Source organism: Vitis vinifera, chromosome 6 (genome assembly GCF_030704535.1).
Source record: "Vitis vinifera cultivar Pinot Noir 40024 chromosome 6, ASM3070453v1".
Classification (NCBI taxonomy): domain Eukaryota; kingdom Viridiplantae; phylum Streptophyta; class Magnoliopsida; order Vitales; family Vitaceae; genus Vitis; species Vitis vinifera.
Genome location: NC_081810.1, coordinates 21,115,153 through 21,135,608, shown reverse-complemented (window position 1 = coordinate 21,135,608; position 20,456 = coordinate 21,115,153). Strand labels below are relative to the sequence as shown.

Genomic DNA, 20,456 nt, shown 5'->3' with positions numbered 1-20,456 from the left:
AATATTAGTTCATTGTGATTGATATGTGTTAGTAATTCACGAAATAACATAGATATTTTTTTCAAGAAGATATTATCGTTTTTTTTATATTTGTTTAATTCTAACAATAAGTTTTTTTTTAAAAAAAAATTTAATTAGATACCAAAATATTTATGCTTAATTCATCATTATTGTTTTTTAATACTTGTTTAATTCTAATAATAAATTTTTTTATCTTTTAAAATTTTAATTAAATGCCAAAATATTCATGCTTAATTCATATAATAAGCATATATTTTAATTCCATTATTATTTTAGATTTTAGAGAATAAGACTTATTGGGTAATTTAAAGAAAAATTAAGGACGAAAAAATTTATGTTCGCACTGTAGAGCCCTCTAGTAGAAGAGGACTCTTCAAAAATTAGCGTATGCCACTAAATGTGGAGAGCACACGGTATTCTTTAGTAAAAGGCGAAAGAATAGTTCGCTTTGTGCCCACCACGTGGCTGCGTGGTTAGAAAGATTGGGTTAGAACATGTTATATAGGAATATGATAATGGAGTGAATTCTACTAATGTTCGATGTGGGATTCTCCTTTCTCTTAAGAGCCACAGGCCAGAAGAAATGCTATTGGGCCTACATGACCAAGCCCATTTTATGTTTGCTTTCAAATAATTGAGATCGATATGAGATTGAAGCTAAGGGCCAGTCATCTATCAAAGGCACTCTCCAAATCAGGATTCCTCACCTACTTTATCAAGTGTCACATTCAAATATATCATTGGGACGGTGTTTGTGGGTTCTTTTGGCTTTAAATTTACATTAAATTCCAAAGCCAATACATTGAATTTGTGGAAATTGTAGCAATCTGGCTTTCATGGGGCCTATACCCAATTCAATGTTGATTTGCTTTTCCAAGGAAACACACCTTGTTTAACGTCTAAAATCAGCTCAATTGAATGTTGAAGGGTTTCTGAGTCAGCCATGAAAGCTTCTTTCAAAACTTAATTAATGACGTGAATAATCGGGCTTGATGCGAACATGACGCCAAACCTAAAAATAATTAAGATTACTGATCCCGATTTTGAGTATTGGTTTATTTTCCAATTATAAAATAATTCACTTCCAATATTGTTAAAAGAGTTTAAAATCTTAATTCTGTTATTTTTAAAATAAAATATGTTTCAATAAATCAATATTCAGCTAATATCAATAAATTAGGTTATGTTTAGGAAATGTTTTTAAAACTAGTATTAATTTTCGAGAAAAAAAATCTGAAAACATTTTTTATTATCAATTGTTTGTAAAACAGGTTTTTGAAAATTGTTATGAAAATATAATGTTGTATGAGAGTATTTTTTAAAACTTTTTTAATCATTTTTATTTTTTTTAAGAAGTTGTTTTAAAAATAATTATATAAAAAAATGATAAAAAAATAAAAAATAAAACACTATAAATAAAAGTTATTTCTAATAAACATTTGAAAAAAAAAAACCAAGTTAAAAATATTTCCAATTTACAAATCTTCTTTTGTTTTAGAAACATTAGAGAAACGTTTTCTAAAATTATTTTCAAAAACATTTCCAAATAGAATCCGTGACTGTCCAGAACTGGTATCAAGCCTCAATTCTTGAAAGCATTCGGCCATCAGTGACCCAAGCAAAATTTCTAATGGAATGGGTCCATGTAGAAATAGACGTTAAAAAATGTGTTACCCAGTGGGTCCATATGGATGGGCTGGGCTTGGATGGGCCATCGGCGCACATAAGCAAAACACATTTTTACCAATTGATAAATGGGAAGAACACTTGAAAAAAGAGTAGAATAAGTCTGACTTCAACAAGAAAAATGATTTCTTTTTTAAAAATAAAATTCTTTGGAAATTTAATATTTTTCTTTTTTTTTTTTCTTTTTATATATATTTAAATATATTTTTTTTCCTTTACTTACTTTCTATATTTATAATATTTTCTTATCCTATATCACGGTTGAACCATTCTTGATTCAAATAAAAGTTAAAAATAAAATAAAATAAAATATTTCATAGTTTTTTTACCTCTTTGTTCTTTCCCATAAAACTATCATCCAAATACACGCCCATTGTACTTTTTATCATGGCATATCTTCTTCAACTTTTCATTAGCGAATTTTTTTTTTTTAATATTTACACTATTTCCACGAAAGTTTTAACATGGAGATCTAATAATTTAAATGAGAGTACACGAAGTTTTGACATGATTCAACTAGCGATACTTATATTTACGAATGAGAAAAAATCATTATACTATTAATTTCCTAAATCATTCTATATTTTTTCACTTCTTGTATCTACATTTCACTGATCTATAATATTTATAAATATATTTTTAATACTTTTATATTTTGTATTCTCTTTGACATTTTTAGAAATTTTTATCCTTACCTTTAATACCAATTTACCTTCAACTAAAATTCATTTTGTCTAAACTTTATTCTCTTTTAACTCTTCTAGAAATCGTCATCCATAGTTTTTAATACCAATTTCTTATTTTAACGGAAACTTTAATACAAACAATATTAATTCAAGAACATAAGAATAAAACAATTCACATAAAAAGTACATGAGATTTTGAGTGATTTGGTCAATCATTGAGTCAATCGTTATTTCTTACATCTCTATACACCTCGTGTAATCTTTATATACAATATTTTTTGTAATACTAATCAATAATTTGATACACTTTCCCACCATGTATTTATTATTTTTTTTAACAACTTTTATTTCTGTTTTGTGAAATGATTAAAGAAAAGTGACGTAAATTTGGTAATTTTGAGATTTAATGAAATATTTACTATTTTATATTAAAATATACACTTAGTTAATTTTTTATAAAACCAAAACATCTACCGATTTAAAATTAAAATGTATGATTGTTCTATATTATGTTATTTAAGTTATAATTTATTTAATATTAGCTCAGTGTGATTGATATTGTGTCACTCATTCACGCAATACTAACATAGACATTTTTCACAAAAGATATTTTTTTTTTTTTGTAAAATTAAAAATTGATATTGTGTTTGTAATTCACGAAATACTAACATAGATATTTTTTTCATTGAAGATATTATTGCTTTTTTTATATCTTTTAATTTTAATTAATTATCAAATAATTTATGCTTAATTATAATAATAAAACAAGCCTATAATATGAATGAATTAAAGACTTAAATATTAAGATACTAAAAAAGTGTGTTTGATAGTAATTTTATGACGTGTTTCTAATATTTTTAACACTTAAAAATTTTTATCTTTCAAGTATTAAAAATATTAGAAACACTTTCTAGAATCACTGTTTATAACGTGTTTGACAATGATTTTAGAAAATGTTTTTAGATATTTTAAGACTTAAAAAATTTTAGCTTATAAGTATTAAAAAAATTAGAAACACTTCCTAAAATCACTACCAAACGTTATCGAATATGTGTTTGACAGTGATTTTGAAAAGTATTTTTAACCTTTTTAATACTTTAAAATATTTATTTTTCAATCATTGAAAATGGTATAAACACTTCCAAAATCACTAAAAACACACTCAAATTATCAAGTTTACCCTATATTTTATAAATTGTATCATATACATGTATTAAAGATAAAAATTATAAAGTTTATCCTATATTTTATTAATTGTGTCATGTACTTGTATTAAAAATAATAACTGTTATCCTTAATACGGTGGAGTCTATTTTAATTCTCAAAATTTGCTAATGGCATGGTGATTTAATGAAAAATTAAGGACTAATGATACATTAAATCATGGTGATTTAATGAAAAATAAAGGACTAATGATACAATATTAATGTAGTAAATATTCATATAATTTCTGCTAAAAAGGGGGCCAAAATAAAAATTTTATAATTGCATTGTAGAGCCCTCAAGATTAGAAGAGGGCTCTTAAAAAATTAGCGTATGCCACTTAGTGTGGAGAGCACACGGTATTCTTTAGTAAAAGGCGAAAGAATAGTTCGCTTTGTGCTCACCACGTGACTGCGTGCTAAAGACGAATGATTACAAGATATTATATAGAAATATCATAGTGGTGTGAATTCTACTAACATTCGATGTGGGACTCTCCTTTTTCTTAAGACACACAGGCCAGAAGTAATTCTATTGGGCCTACATGACCAAGCCCATTTTATGTTTGCTTTCAAATAATTGAGATAGGGATGGCATTGAAGCTCAGGACCAAATCAGGATTCCTCACCCACTTTGATAAGCGTCACGTTCAAGTATATAATTGGGATGGTGTTTTGGTTTCTTTTGCCTTTGAATTTACATTCAATTCCAAAGCCAATCCGGCTCTGATGGGGCTTACTGCTTACACCCAATTCAACATTGACTTGCTTTTCCAAAAGAAAGACACCTTGTTTAACATGTAAAATCAGCTTGATTGAATGTTGAAAGGTTTCCGAGTCCGCCATGAAAGCTTCTTTCAAAAATAGCTTCATACATGAATTTTTAAAAGCATGAAACTTTTTGTAAAAAACTAATTTGTAGAATCTGACCAATGGTTTATAAACCTTTTGTTTAGGAATTTCAAGAAAAGAAGTAAAGGTTTTATTGGCACCCATTAATTTCCATGGAGATTAAATCGTGAAAGCATCCCTGATGAATTAAAACCATTTTTGTAGTGAACTTGATCAAAATGCTTTTAGTTAGTAACATTTTTTGAAAGTGATTTTTGAAGAATTATCTACCAAAGCCCATTTTTACCAATGGGTAAATGGGAAGAACATTTGAAAAAAGAGAAGTAGAATGGGCCTGGCCTTAACATGAAAAATGGGATTATACTAACCGTGAGTATTAAAGGTATATAATATATATTTAAATATTAAATGTATATAATTTGTCAATTTACATTTAAAATGTTATATTATATACATTTAAATATCCATTTTAAAAAAAGAAAAGAAATATATAGTTGTAAAAGGTTAAAATATATAATAAAATAAAATAAATAAATTTAATAACGGTTGTTAGTATTAAATTATTTTTTTCATATAATATTATTTAAAAAATATTAAAATATAATAATTATAAGTAGAATATTATCCGAAATTATGAATTTATCTTATATAATATGTAAATTTACATTTAAAATGTTACATTATATACATTTAAATATCCATTTTAAAAAGAAAATAAAGATATAGTAATAGATAATGCACCATAATATTAGTAAAATAGATTTACAAAATACATATTATATATCAATTATTATCATAAAGTTTATTGATGATGATACTTCTTTGTTAATGTTTTGAATATGTTTGATAATGGACGGTTATACCACAGTGTTGTGTTATACTAGGAGTGAAATTATTGATTGTGGATTTGGGGTAATGTTATAATGGTCCTCCTAAGAAAGGTGTTTCAATCAATAGTATAATAACATTTGATGAGTTAGAAACAAAATTGTGTCATGCTTTGAAGGAAACTGCCAAGCTACAAATGCTTTATCGTCCACAGATATTTATAAGCGAAAAGACTAGCGTCGCATCACTGAACAATTGGACATGTAAAAAATAATTGAAGATTTCAAACTTACATTAGAAAATTGATGCTTCTTCCTCATAGAAGTGTACAAGGTGGGGAAGACCGGATGGGCACAATAACAGAAGGCATATAAGCTAATAGCAGTGGGGATTCCCTGCCAATTTAGACTTGTTCCCTTCTCATCAAATCCAACTCCATCAAAGGCCCCGGTCCATAGAATTGAGCCAAGAATGATGATACAAGCTAAAACACCGATGGCTGATATACAAGAAAGAATATTGAGGTTGTTCACCAAGACAGAAGGCAAAATAACAAGGCCCACAATGATTATGAAGCTTCGTCTCCCATCAATCACTAATCCCCAAATCTCAAGCCCCATGTTCGGAAACAGATTATGTAGATTATCCCCTTCGAGGATTAGAAAGCCTGTTGCAACCAAGTAGAGCTCGGTATACATGAAAACAGATACGAGTAATCTTTCCTTCTTCCCAAATGCTCGCTCGCCAACATCAGGGTAAGTTCGGATATTTGGATGGGCATCCATACATCTTCTGAGTAGCAAGCCTGTGTAGAAAGTTGCAGTGGCGATAACAAGTAGAAGAACCAAGCTCAACCACCCTCCCGATGAAAGGGCATATGGGATGGAAAGGATCCCAACTCCTGATCATAAAGCATAGTTAAAGAATTTGGTGTTCAGTTCCTTAGTCACAAACAGATCATATTTCAGAGATAAGAGAGTGGCATCAGAAAAAGATAAACCTGATAAAGCATTGAGTCCATTGAAACAGGTCTTGAAGAAAGAGGTAGAGCCCACATGCAAGGGGGGCAAGGTGAGAGTGAACCCATCACGCTGTTCAGCCTCCATGTCTCAAAAGAGAGAGAGAGAGAGAGAGAGAGAGGAAGAGACAGAGTCGGAAGAAGACTACTATGAAGCTTGAAGAGAGGTGAGAGGTTTACCCTATATATATAGGAAAGATCGAGGAAAGGTGAGAGGCTTACCCTACATAGGCAACGATCAAGGAAAGTGGGTGGTGCAAGCAAGGTTCTCCTCAATATTCAGGCCAGTACAATTATTTTTCCTTTATATATAACCCTGCGAATTGAAAGATTCTGCAAGGTGTTTGACTTAAAAAGGAAGAGAATATTTTATATATAACCCTGCGAATTGAAAGGTTCTGCTAAGGTGTTTGACTTACAAAGGAAAGGAGAATAATAATGTTGAGTTTTGGGTCAAAATGGCCATTTTTCAAACTTAACGTTCAAAATGGGCTCATTTTCAAACTATTGTTCAAAATAGCCTCTTTGGTGCCACATAGGCGCCATGTCATTAAATTTTATTTTTTTTCGTCATTATAATGAAAGCCGCAGTTGGGAAACGCAGCTTCATTTTTGTACTAAAGCCACAATTGGGAAACGCGGCTTCATTTTTGTACTAAAGCCGCAGTTGGCAAATGCGGCTTCATTTTTGCACTAAAGTCACAGTTGCCAAACACGACTTCATTTTTGTACTAAAGTCGCAGTTGCCAAACGCAGCTTCATTTTTTAACTAAAGTCGCGGTTGGCAACTGCGACTTTAGTTAATTTTTATTTAAATTTAAAATTTAATTAAAAAATTATTAAATTACAATTTATGAATGAAATTTAAAAATATACTTAAATAATAAATTATTTATATTTAAATTTAAAATTCTAGTATTACTTCAACAAACATAAATTGATAAATAGAAAATATTATAAATGAATGTTTTATTTATTAATAAATTAATAATCTTAAAATAATAAATTTATATAACATATAAATAATATATAAAATTGTATAATTTATTAATTTAAGATATTTAATTTGTTAATTTTTAAGATATTAATTTATTTGTATTATGATAAATTTATCTTTATCGAAATAATAGTATAGTAGTTGATAACTAAGATTTCAATTATAATTTTTTTTTTACTTTCAAATTTAATTAAAAACTATTAAATTACAATTTATGATTGAAATTTAAAAAATATACTTAAATAATAAATTATTTATATTTAAACTTAAAAATCTAATATTATTTCAACAAACATAAATTGATAAATAGAAGATATTATAAATGAATATTTGATTTATTAATAAATTAATAATCTTAAAATAATAAACTTATATAACATATAAATAATAGATAAAATTGTATAATTTATTAATTTAAGATATTTAATTTGTTAATTTTTAAGATATTAATTTATTTATATTATGATAAATTTATCTTTATCGAAATAATAGTATAGTAGTTGATAACTGAGATTTTAATTATAATTTTTTTTTTTTACTTTCCAATTTAATTAAAAACTATTAAATCACAATTTATGATTGAAATTTAAAAAATATACTTAAATAATAAATTATTTATATTTAAACTTAAAAATCTAGTATTACTTCAACAAACATAAATTAATAAATAGAATATATTACAAATGAATGTTTTATTTATTAATAAATTAATAATCTTAAAATAATAAATGTATATAACATATAAATAATTATGGGAGATCGATACCCCCTATAGATTCTGACCTTCACTTCATAGATCGACGTGGTCGACCTCAGTTTGATTGGAGGTTGTATCATGAGCACTACGTGGCATTATGGGAGGCTAGGGAGGACCACATTGTCACTGCGGAGCCTATAGGGCCTCATATGGACTACCATGCTCTGTACATGACATGGTATCGTCGTATTACACGTCGTTTTATTACACCTATGAGTGATTTTGGACCTATGCGGTACCAGGCTACTGCTTTATCTGCCCACTTATTGGTTCGTATCACTTTAATATTATGTACATATTCTGTATAATATTTATTCCAACAAATAATTATATATCATTTTATGTGACAGATTGAGACTATGTCATCTATCATATCTCGAGGAGGTCATGCATTAGAGGACTCTGATACTGATGCTTGCCGCACTGGTATTGTTGATATTATTCGTATGACCACTGATGTTATGTGCATTATTCGGGAGGATTATCGTCTCCCACATGTAGAGCATGGAGGAGATAGGTCACCAGCTCAATCGACAGTTGCTCGACCACCACTTGTTCGAGGTCAGTCGACATCTCGAGGGAAATGTAGATATAGTAGTTGTCAGCCCATCACATCGTCAGTATCAGCATCATTACAACCCCCTACCTTTTTATCCTCACGATTAGTACAGTCACTCATCTCTTTAGACGTACCATCAGTGCAACCCCTTACCTCTTCAGACCCACCATCAGTACAACCCCCTACCTCTTTAGACCTACCTCCATTACAACCTCCTACCTCTTCAGACCCATCATTAGTGCAGATTGACACATCTACTCAGCTAGATTTACCGCCAGTCATTCCGAGGGGTAGGCGGGGCCTACGTCAACCTAGATTGCTACCTCCACCACCACCTCTATTTCCAGCTCTAGCCCCATCATAGACAGATGTTCTTCATGTGTCACATGTAGTACCTGCTACAGTTAGAGAGGGGCGTCCAAAAAGGAAGAGAGTACCAGTTACACATAGGTTCTCTTCTTGTGGAGGCATGTGAGATTATATATGTTTTTTATTTTCCACTATATTAATGTTTAGTGGATATTTTTTGTGACTTTAATTAAACTATTAAAAATTACATTTTGTAGTAGACTTTTTGTAATTAATTTCATTAACTAATTTTGTAAAAAAATCTATATATGACAACTACGGCTTAAGAGTATGTTATTATTTTGTTAAAGATAAATTTGTCATAATACAAATAAATTAATATCTTAAAAATTAAAAAATTAAATATCTTAAATTAATAAATTATACAATTTTATATATTATTTATATGTTATATAAATTTATTATTTTATGATTATTAATTTATTAATAAATAAAACATTCATTTATAATATCTTCTATTTATTAATTTATGTTTGTTGAAGTAATATTAGATTTTTAAGTTTAAATATAAATAATTTATTATTTAAGTATATTTTTTAAATTTCAATCATAAATTGTGATTTAATAGTTTTTAATTAAATTGGAAAGTTAAAAAAAAAAATATTATAATTGAAATATCAGTTATCAACTACTATACTATTATTTCGATAAAGATAAATTTATCATAATATAAATAAATTAATATCTTAAAAATAAACAAATTAAATATCTTAAATTAATAAATTATACAATTTTATATATTATTTATATGTTATATAAATTTATTATTTTAAGATTATTAATTTATTAATAAATAAAACATTCATTTATAATATCTTCTATTTATCAATTTATGTTTGTTGAAGTAATACTAGAATTTTAAATTTGAATATAAATAATTTATTATTTAAGTATATTTTTAAATTTCATTCATAAATTGTAATTTAATAATTTTTTAATTAAATTTTAAATTTAAATAAAAATTAACTAAAGCCGCAGTTGCCAACCGCGGCTTTAGTTAAAAAATGAAGTCGCGTTTGGTAATTACGGCTTTAGTACAAAAATGAAGTCGCGTTTGCCAACTGCGGTTTTAGTGCAAAAATGAAGCCGCGTTTGCCAACTGCGGCTTTAGTGCAAAAATGAAGCCGCATTTGCCAACTACGGCTTTAGTACAAAAATGAAACCGCGTTTCCCAACTGCGGTTTTAGTACAAAAATAAAGTCGCGTTTCCCAACTGTGGCTTTCACTATAATGACGAAAAAAATATATTTTGTAATGACGTGGCGCCTACGTGGCATCAAAGAGGCCATTTTGAACAATAGTTTGAAAATGAGCCCGTTTTGAACGTTAAGTTTCAAAAATGGGCCATTTTGACCCAAAACTCAATAATGTTTTATTCAATACATCTTCATCGCACGCAATATGGTACAATAATTTAGGGTCAATTTTGAAAACTATCAACCATGATCATTACATGCAGTGCGCACAAGCGTGCCAATGACCCTCTAAAAGGTACATATATGCAAAAGAAATAAAAATAAATCCTCTATCTAAATGTACAATTTGCGGTTGAATAAGGTTCCCTATCTAAGTGTACAATTTCCAATAAATGTTTTGAATTCAACAAATACATAGGAGTTTATAGGATTTTTTTATAAGAGTATGGTAATTTTAAAAAATAATTCTTAAATTATCATAATAGAAAAAATAATTTCAAATTTACAGTAGTTTTTGCTAGATAGGAAGAAAAGAATATTTGTTTTCTTTATGAAGTTGGAAATAGTCTCTTAAAAAGATGATTTCCACAAATAAAAAAATAAAAAAATTAAACAAATTGGAAATCATCTCTTGAAGAAATGATTTAAAAAAATAATAATAATAAGTAAAAATCATCTTTTGAAGGTACTCTTAACAAAAATCCTTGTGAACGGTCAATTCCTCACATAATATTGAATTTTAAACCATAATTTATTTTTTAAATAAAGTTATACTTTATAACTGTAGACCCCTTTGTGGACACGACTCGAGGGGAGTTGAAATTTTTTTCATTTTTGAAGTGAGGGGACCTCTTTCTGGAGGAGGCAAGTTGCGTGGACGTGTGGCAACCACCACCAACTTGCCATGGTGATGGTTGAGAGAGAGACATCTTTGAGCAAGAGATGATGGATGGAATGGGAGCAATTAAGGTAGAGATGAGTGGAATGAGGGAGCTAGGGAAGGGATGCAATTTTGAGGAAGAGATGCATTTTTTTTTTTTAAGGAGTTTTCAGGTTGCTTGGGAAGTTACAAAGAAAAGGTGAGCTCGGGAGTGGTAGGCTGCTTTGAGAGGGGATATTTTTTAGCAAGAAAAAAAAACCAACTGAGAGTGAAAAGTGAGAGTTTGAGCTCTGAAAAAAAAAAAAAAAAAATAACACCAAAAAAAATGAGTGAAGAAGCTTAAGGGGAAAACGGGTTAAGAGGATAAAAAAAAAAAAAAAAACATGAAAGGGAAATAACACAGGTATGGATTATATAAACTGGATTCCTTTATATTTTTTTTTTATGCCATTTTATAATGGTTTCTATGCATGAGGAGATTTTCATTTTGATGTCTGAGTGTGTATATTGGGGATTTTTTTTTTTTTTTTTTTTCTGGAATCTGAGCTTACTTGCACCCACTTCATGCTTGATTTCTAACTGGTTTTCTAAGCTCTGTTTTGAGATTTTATATGCGACACTGGTAGTCATGTTTTGTTCTCTCTTTGAAACCCATTTGAGATTCATTTTGGCCCACTCCTCCACCTTTATTCCCCTATTCATTTAGCTTTTATCTTCTCGTGCACAAGAAGTCTCGCGTGCATGGCCATCCTTCAACCTTCTCATACCCATTTTCTTCATCTATCACCATGCCCCATCATACTCACCACCCTCATCTACCCATATCTTTTATACCCATCCCATTTAATAACCATACTCATCTTCATTTTCTTCATACCATTTTAAAACCCGCATCTCATTCTTCCCTATCCACCCAAGCCCGTTTCTCTCACTTCCATATACCACCCTCCTCTCTCTCGACATTTTCATACCCATTGCCCACCTCCTCACAATCGTGTACACATGGCTAGCCTTCATTTCCACCACACCCATTTCATACCCGCATGCACAGGAATCATGCGTGCATGGCCAGCTCATGTTCTCCTCATACCCATTTTCTCCATTCCCATGCTGCCATCGTCCACATATAGCCATCATCCCTCTCCGTCAGCTTGCCATCCATTGGACCGCAACCTAAAGGTTCTAAAAGTGAGGTAAGGTTCTCAAAAATTCAATTTTCCTAAACTTCGTTTTTTTTTTTAAATTCAATTTTCCAAATTTAATTCTTGAAATAATTTTCTAAAATTGTAATTTTAAATTTAATTTTCCAAAATTCCACAATTCCAAATTTAATTTTCAAAACGCCACCTTCAAATAAATTTTCAAAACTCTGATTTCCGAATTTAATTTCCAATTTTCGGAATTCTAATTTCCATATTTATTTATTTAATCATTATTATTTTCGTTATTATTATTATTTCATTTATTTATTTTTAAAATTCAAATTTCCATCGTTAAGTAATCCTTCAAAATTCCGATTTCCAAATTTAATTTCCAATTTCCGGAATTCCAATTTCCACATTTATTTATTTAATCATTTCGTTATTGTTATTATTATTATTATTATTATTATTGTTACTTTATTTATTTATTTTTAAAATTCCATCTTTTAAGTAATTCTTCAAAGTTCCGATTTCCAATTTCTAAAATTCCAATTTTCACATTTATTTATTTATTATTTTCGTTATTATTATTATTTTATTTTATTTTATTTTTTAAATTTCATCTTTATATAATTATTCAAAATTCCGATTTCTAAATTCAATTTCCAATTTCCAAAATTCCAATTTTCACATTTATTTATTTAATCATTATTATTTTCGTTATTATTGTCATTTTATTTATTTATTTATTTATTCGTTCATTTATTTTTAAAATTCCATCTTTAAATCATTCTTCAAAATTCCGATTTCCAAATTTAATTTTCAATTTCTAAAATTCCAATTTTCACATTTATTTATTTAATCATTATTATTTTCGTTGTTATTATTATTATTTTATTTATTTATTTATTCTTTTATTTTTGAAATTCAATCTTTAAATAATTCTTCAAAATTCCGATTTCCAAATTTAATTTCCAATTTCAAAAATTCAAATTTTCACGCTTATTTATTTAATCATTATTATTTTCGTTATTATCATTATTATATTTATTTATTCATTTATTTATTTTTAAAATGTTCATCTTTAAATAATTTTCAAAATTCTAATTTCTTTCAAATTTTAATTTCCAACATTCTAATTCTTAATTTTCAAAATTCCAATTGTTAAATAATTTTCAAAATTCCAATTTCTTTCAAATTTAATTTCCAAAATTCCAATTCTTAAATTTAATTTTCAAAATCCCAATGTTCAAATAATTTTCAAGACTTCAATTTCCAAATAAATTTCTAAACTCTAGTTTTCTCTCGAATAATTTTAATTTCGCTCTGGTCTTTGAATAACCTTTTGTTTCTTTTTATTTTACATAAGCAAGAATGAATTTTTCATAATTTCGAAATAATGAAATTTATGAGACCAATTCATGTAAGGTAAATTGGGCTTTGGTAGAGGCCTTACATGAGTTTTCTCTTCTAATTGTCGATTGTTATACTTAATGAATGTTGCTTGATTTTAGTCTTGCTATGTGATATGCATGTGATAATTTTATACTTGAGCTAACATTGCTTATTCTGATGCATGATTCACTTTATTATGTGATAATTTCACAGGTATCCATTGATTTCCTAGTCCATTGTCATGTTTGTTTTACCTTATTTAGTAAACCCATTTTTAGGGGCTTAGAGGGGTGTTATGGTCTTTACCGTACCTTCCCAATAGGTAACCTAACCCCAGACCCAGACTCAATTTTTCATAGACCTGTTTTTCCTTCAGATGTCACATTTAGGGTTTTTCTTTCTTATTTGTTTTTCTCTTTAAAAATAAAACAAAAATAAGTGACGACTACAAGTCTTTTTCTAAAAATCATATTTTCACCAAATTAATAAAAAAAAACGAATTTCGCCATCGAGTGAAAACGCATCGGGCAAAATACGGGATCCAGAATAACATTCTCTAAAAAGTTTAAATTCAAAATCAAATCGAAAACTAACACATCATTAAAATATTCTCCCTTTTTCAGCCACAAATATATTTGACTTATCAACCGCAAACACTTTCTTGATGAGAGATACAACTATTAGTCAAAATCAGAATCTCAAATATTTGCCTTTTGAAAGGATTATTACACGCTACGTGTTTCAAAATAATATCTATTTCTATTAGAAAAATGGAAATGAAGGCGGTGCGCGGAACTTCTGTTCTGGGATTTTTTTTTTTAACAGCATGGTCCCGGAGTTGTACAATAAGAACCCTATCATGATTGGATTTGAGCCCAAAGACAGCTGCTATGAGGAAATAAGCAAGAATGAAAATATCGGTAATCACAGATATATCGATACTTCGATTTTACGGATATATCGGAGATATATTGACGGATATTTTAGAAAAAAAATATCGATAAACCTAAAATTGATCAAAATTTATAAAAGTATAAGAAAAACTTCATAAAAATGTAATTAGAAGTATAATGATATTTTTAAATTGTTTTATTAAATAATTTGATATATGTATAATATGATTTATCATATTTGATAATAATATTGTATGTGCTAATAAAAAAAATATAAATTTCATAGGTATATATTTATTATTAAATTATATAAAATATTATTCATAATAATATTTGTGATATTTGATTATAATATGTCTAATTTTAAAATATATTTAATATTAAAATTATAATTCATTTAATTTAATTGTATTAAATGATATAAAATAAATGATGATATATGTATAATTTTTAATACTTAATTAATATATTAATAATATTAAAAAAACTATGAAGAAAATTATCACGATAATTTTTATATTTTTGGTATTCAAATAGATGAAAAAAATTTATTTAATTATAATTAATTTGTTCTTTAAAACATTTTTTTAAAATTACATGATGACCGCACAGGCTTTGCTAAAGAAAATATGATTTTTTAAAATAAGGTATTGTCATGTTTGCTTCACCTTATAATCATTTTTTAAAATAAGATATCCATTGATTTCCTATTCCCATGGATTGAAAAATCGGAAAATGTCGCCGATATTTCGGAGAAATATCGGTTATCGGGCGGCATCGAAACGATAATCGGCACCGATTATCGATTGACGGAAAAATCGGCCAAAAATCGGCAAAATCGCCGATATATCGGCGAAATATCGGTGGAGGACCGAAAAATCGGCGAAACATCGGCGAGTGGAGCCACGCGCGGCGAAGACGGCAGAGGACAGCAAAAAATCGGCGATTAATCGGTAAAATCGGCGATAAATCGCCGATTTTTTCAAAAAATCGGCGATTTTTTGCCGATAAAATCGCGATAAATCGGCGATTTTTTGAAAAAATCGGCGATTTTTTTGAAGATTCCCTGCTTTTGATCTGACGGCCAATTTTGAATTTTTGAGGATCTGATGGCCCAGATTTCACCCGTGTATGTAAAGGCCTCCAACGGTCAGATTTGTGATCCAATGGTGGAAAATCAATCTTGACTTTATCCAAGGGCTATGGAGTGTTTCCAACGGTTATATGAAGATCTAATGGTGAAATTTGAACCAAATTTTGATCCAACGGTTAAAATTAATTTATAACGGCTAGTTTGACCATCCAACGGCTAGTTTGACCAAAAAAATTCCTATAAATACCCACATTCCATTTCATTTCATACATCAAAATTCTTATATGATCTAGCAAAAATTTTTTATTTTGAAAATTTGGTGGTGAAGGGGATTAACTCCAAGTCAAAGGCTAATTAAGGTATGTCTTACCTTTTATAAAATTTATTTTATTATGCATAATTAAATTTTATTTGTTATATATAGTTTAATTGATATTTTCTAATTCATATGGAAATGTAATTGTAATGTTTATCTATTTCATATATGCATAATTCAATTTTAATTTTTATTAGTAATGATTCTTATCAATTTCATGAATATGCAAATTTAATTTATTTTAATTTAATTTAATTCTTATCAAAATTTTATTGTAATGTTTATCTATTTCATATATGCATAATTCATTTTTAATTTTAATTTTTATTAGTAGTGATTCTTATCAATTTCATGAATATGCAAATTTAATTTATTTTAATTCTTATCAAAATTTTATTGTAATGTTTATCTATTTCATATATGCATAATTCAATTTTAATTTCAATTTTTATTAGTTCTTATCAATTTCATGCATATTAAATTTCTTACATGTTTTATCTTTAATAATTTTAAATTTGATATTAGTTTCATAATTCAATTTTAGAAAATGGCTAGTGAAAGCGGTACCATGGGTCGAGATCCTTGTTGGAAATATTGTACACCTATGGAAGGGAACAAAAATGGAACAATATGCAATTACTGTGGGTTGGCAATAAAGAGTGGTGGGATTACTCGTTTTAAATTTCACCTATCACATACAGACCCTAATTCAAATACAAAAAAGTGTCCTAACGTGCCTCCAGAAGTGAAACAAGAAATAAGACGACTTATAGAGCAAAGAAATAAGGCAAAAGCGAAGAAAGCTGTTGATATAGAAGAGATTCGAGCAGAACTGCGAGACACAATGGGAAGAAGACATAGGCATTTAATTGATGAGGACGATGAGGAGAACCTTGGTGGTGATGGTGGTGGTGATGATGGTGGTGGTGGTGGTGGTGGTGATGATGATGATGATGGAGATGATGATGTGTATATGTATCCGGCTGACATGCACCCTGATGAGCGACATGCTTATAGAGAGGCAGTTCGAGCATCAAAAGCTGCTGAATGGAATCGACAACAACAAGAACATTTTATAAAAGGCAAAAGAAAAACAGGTATAATATTAATTTGAATTATTACTGTTTCTTATCAACTTTATCAATAATATTAAATTAACATATATGTTTAATTTTAATAATTATAATAGGCGAGTCTTCACATCCAACCAATCCAACAACAAGGCAAATGCGAAAATCGCAAAGTGTTCGATATTCAGATGCATCACTGCCTGATGCACCCTCATTGTACAAATCTTCAGCAGCAAGACAGAAAACTGTAAAAAATCTTTTCAAAGGTGGTGCCATCAAGGAAACCATGGGACGTTTGATCAGTAAGTTCTTCATATATGAGAGTGTTCCGCCAAGTAAAGCAGACTCTCACCACTTCAAGAACATGATTGTTGGTGCACAACAAGCAGGTAATTACTATAATTTTAAAAGTTGTATTTATTTGAACAATATCATTACTATTTATATAGTATGATTGACACAAATGTTCTTATATGTTTTAATTATATATGGATGGTAGGTATGGGTATAGAACCGCCGTCTCCTTATGAAATCAAACACAAGTATTTGGATATGGAGTACAAAGACATGGAAGCTTATGTCAATATTCAAAGAGAAAAGTGGAAGACTTATGGATGCACGATTATGTCTGACGGATGGACTGGGCCCACGAAATTAAGCATAATTAATTTCATGGTATATTCAAAAGGTAGCACAATCTTCCTCAAATCCGTTGATGCATCAAATAATATAAAGGACAACAAATACATATATGGTTTGTTGAAGGATGTGATCAAGGAAGTTGGCAAACAAAATGTGGTCCAAATAGTTACAGATAATGGGTCGGCATTCGTGAAGGCGGGGAAGTTGTTAATGAAGAAATACAATCTTTATTGGACTCCGTGTGCAGCACATTGCATCGACTTAATGTTCGAAGACATCGGTAAAAGGACGAGTGTTGCAGATCTGATTACAAAGGCTCGAAAGATAACCAACTTCATTTATAACCATAGTTGGTTGCTTGCACAGATGCGGAAGGTGTGTGGTGGAGACATAGTTCGTCCTGGAGCAACAAGATTTGCAACCAATTATATAGCCCTTGACAGTCTTTTGAAAAAGAAAGCAAACTTGAAGAAAGTGTTTATCAGTGATGAATGGGCACAACACAACTTAAGTCGCACATTAATCGGCAAAGAGGTTGAATCACTTATGTTTGACCATGCGTACTGGGAAAGAGTGGGAAAGTTAGTGTCAATATATGAGGCGCTATACACAGTTCTTCGCATTGTCGATTCAGAAGTTGTTCCTACAATGCCATTTGTGTACGAATTGATTCGAGTTATGAAAGAGAACCTCATTCGACTTAATGCTAAAGAATGGGTGTTAGAAATAATTGCAGATCGTTGGGATAGAACTCTTAAACATCCTCTTCATGCAGCAGGTAAGTATTATTCATCTTTGAAATTTATTGGTATTTAATATGTTTCTTTCATAAAATTCTAATTTTACATTTCTACTTTACTATTGTAGCATTCTTTCTTAATCCAAGATTTCAATATAAACGTGGAGTTGGTACTGATCCTGATCTACTTCAAGCTGTTCATGAAGTCTTTGCGAAATTAGATCCTACATCAGAAGGTCTTAGTCAATTTGGAAATGAGGTAAATTATTAGAGTTATAATATAAATTAAATAATTGAATTTCATTTACTCAACTTTTTCACTTTCAATTATTTAATATGTAGATTATACTATTCCGAGATGCAAAAAGAGGATTCGGTGATCGAGCAGCGATTGCTTCGAGGTCAGAAATGGTTCCCGGTGAGTATTATTTGTGAAATAATAATTCATTTCATTAGCATATTATTGTAACTTTCCAATATAAGTATTGATATCATTTATTTGGTTGTAGCTGAATGGTGGTTCATGTATGGACATCACGCTCCTACATTAAGAAGGTTGGCCATCAAGGTTTTATCGCAAACTGCATCATCTTCAGCTTGTGAGAGAAATTGGAGCACGTTTGCCTTAATTCATACAAAACAAAGAAATCGGCTTGCTTACCCGATGCTCCAACAATTAGTTTTCTGTTATTATAACATGAAACTAAAGATACGTGACATGGAAGCAGAACAAGACAAAGTTGCAGAGAAAGATTACCTCGATTTACTTGACATTGCAACTGAGGTTGGTGAAGAAGAAGATAACCAATTGTTTCAATGGGTTAGACCTCTTCATCTAGATGATGAAGATGGAAATCCCGACCCACGAATTGCCGCACATGTCCGAGAAGCAGGTGTTGATGTTGATCGAGTGTTATCCGAAGAAGTTCATACTGATAGTTTCAGCCAAGACACGAGAGATTCATTTCAACAAGGAATTTCTCAGCCGGCAGTCACTTCTCGACCTTCTTTTGACTCCACGAGTGTTGAACATAGTAGTAGACCTAGTGCTACTGGTACTTCTGCTTCCGGTTATGATGGTTCAAGAGGAGAGGGGACCAATGATGGTAGCGACCCTGGAAATGATGAAGGGGATGTTAGACAACAACAACAAAGTGGACAACCATTGGCATTTACTTGTGAAGATGATTTCACACATTGTACTCAAGATGAAGACCACGGCTCTAGAAGAGCCGGTCCAGGTGTTGGAGCCATTGGAAAGCCATATAGAGGAAGACAACGAAGGATGATGCCATACAACGAGGACTCATTGTCGGCCAGTTTTGAGTCGATGAGTGTAGAGACTCAATTCAGTGATTCATCAAACGAAGCCAACATTTATGCCCCTTATGCAATGAGTTATGGTCAGCCTCCTCAAAATCTTTCAAGTTCCACTGATGAAGAGTATGAAAGGTATAACTATCCTTCTTCCACACAAATGCCATACTACCTTCCACATCAGCTGCAACAACAAGGATTTCAAACGAGCACATGGGAAAACCCTGGATTTCCTATCCATGGACAAGTTGTTGGTAGGACTCAAGAAATTTATGCATGGCATGTTCGTACATACAATCAATACTATCGAAACTCCATGTCCTGGTATGAATATTGTCTTCAACAAGATGGGCTCCCTTCATCTAACAATAACAATATGATGGAACCACATCGATCTTCATTTTGGTATTAAGGACCATTGCAATGTCATATGTATTATGTTTATGTGTAAATTGTTTTCATTTAATGAAATCAAATATTTCTTAACTCAATTCTAACTTTCTAAGTGTACAATTCCAAATTTCATATTTTTTATTCTTCAAATCCAAGTATCGTAAACTATTTACCGATATTTTTTTCTTTGACCATATTTATGTCAATTACACTTATAAAATAACTTTAACATGCATATTCTTGCTTATTTTATCATTCTTTGGCTTTTTTTAAGCATTTCCATCAATTTTGGATAATTTTTGTTTCACCGATATTTGATGAAAAATATCCACCGATATTTCTCCGATATTTCCGATATATCCGTAAAATCCAAGTACCGATATATCCGTGTTTACCGATATTTCA

General features: G+C 29.7%; 2 protein-coding genes and 2 non-coding genes across 5 annotated transcripts; 1 reads left to right on the top strand and 3 right to left on the bottom strand.

Annotated features, from left to right (window-relative positions):
- Positions 1 to 370: 370 nt before the first annotated feature.
- On the bottom strand, positions 371 to 488 carry LOC132253999 (U5 spliceosomal RNA). Its single transcript, XR_009465950.1, has one exon. It is a non-coding gene; the product is annotated as a U5 spliceosomal RNA (small nuclear RNA).
- A 3,401-nt stretch (positions 489 to 3,889) lies between these two features.
- Positions 3,890 to 4,009, bottom strand: LOC132254000 (U5 spliceosomal RNA). Its single transcript, XR_009465951.1, has one exon. It is a non-coding gene; the product is annotated as a U5 spliceosomal RNA (small nuclear RNA).
- A 1,414-nt stretch (positions 4,010 to 5,423) lies between these two features.
- Positions 5,424 to 6,459, bottom strand: LOC100267088 (amino acid transporter AVT1I). The gene is made up of 2 exons (XM_010653536.3): positions 6,276 to 6,459; positions 5,424 to 6,176 (listed from the first exon to the last, which is right to left on the bottom strand). The coding sequence occupies exons 1-2, from the start codon at positions 6,379 to 6,381 to the stop codon at positions 5,509 to 5,511; spliced, it is 774 nt and encodes a 257-aa protein (XP_010651838.1). The 5' UTR covers positions 6,382 to 6,459; the 3' UTR covers positions 5,424 to 5,508.
- Positions 6,460 to 15,503: 9,044 nt separating this feature from the next.
- Positions 15,504 to 20,144, top strand: LOC132253961 (uncharacterized). 2 transcript variants are annotated; one of them, XM_059737629.1, is made up of 7 exons: positions 15,504 to 15,933; positions 16,435 to 16,987; positions 17,080 to 17,349; positions 17,460 to 18,380; positions 18,470 to 18,600; positions 18,684 to 18,759; positions 18,851 to 20,144. In XM_059737629.1, exons 2-7 carry the CDS (start codon positions 16,438 to 16,440, stop codon positions 20,068 to 20,070), a joined length of 3,168 nt encoding a protein of 1,055 aa, XP_059593612.1. In that variant the 5' UTR covers positions 15,504 to 15,933; positions 16,435 to 16,437; the 3' UTR covers positions 20,071 to 20,144. The 2 variants fall into 2 exon arrangements, with proteins under 2 accessions (XP_059593612.1, XP_059593611.1); XM_059737628.1 differs by lacking the exon at positions 15,504 to 15,933 and having other exon boundaries at positions 16,170 to 16,987.
- Positions 20,145 to 20,456: the final 312 nt, after the last annotated feature.

What these genes read in the sequence shown, in the direction of transcription:
- LOC132253961 (XM_059737629.1), top strand. Translation starts at nt 16,438, where the DNA reads ATGGCTAGTGAAAGCGGTACCATGGGTCGAGATCCTTGTTGGAAATAT. An exon ending in AAAAGGCAAAAGAAAAACAG is followed by an intron (nt 16,988 to 17,079) that starts GTATAATATTAA and finishes TAATTATAATAG; the next exon opens with GCGAGTCTTCACATCCAACC. An exon ending in GAGGTCAGAAATGGTTCCCG is followed by an intron (nt 18,760 to 18,850) that starts GTGAGTATTATT and finishes ATTTGGTTGTAG; the next exon opens with CTGAATGGTGGTTCATGTAT.
- LOC100267088 (XM_010653536.3), bottom strand. Translation starts at nt 6,381, where the DNA reads ATGGAGGCTGAACAGCGTGATGGGTTCACTCTCACCTTGCCCCCCTTG. An exon ending in TGGACTCAATGCTTTATCAG is followed by an intron (nt 6,177 to 6,275) that starts GTTTATCTTTTT and finishes CTTTATGATCAG; the next exon opens with GAGTTGGGATCCTTTCCATC.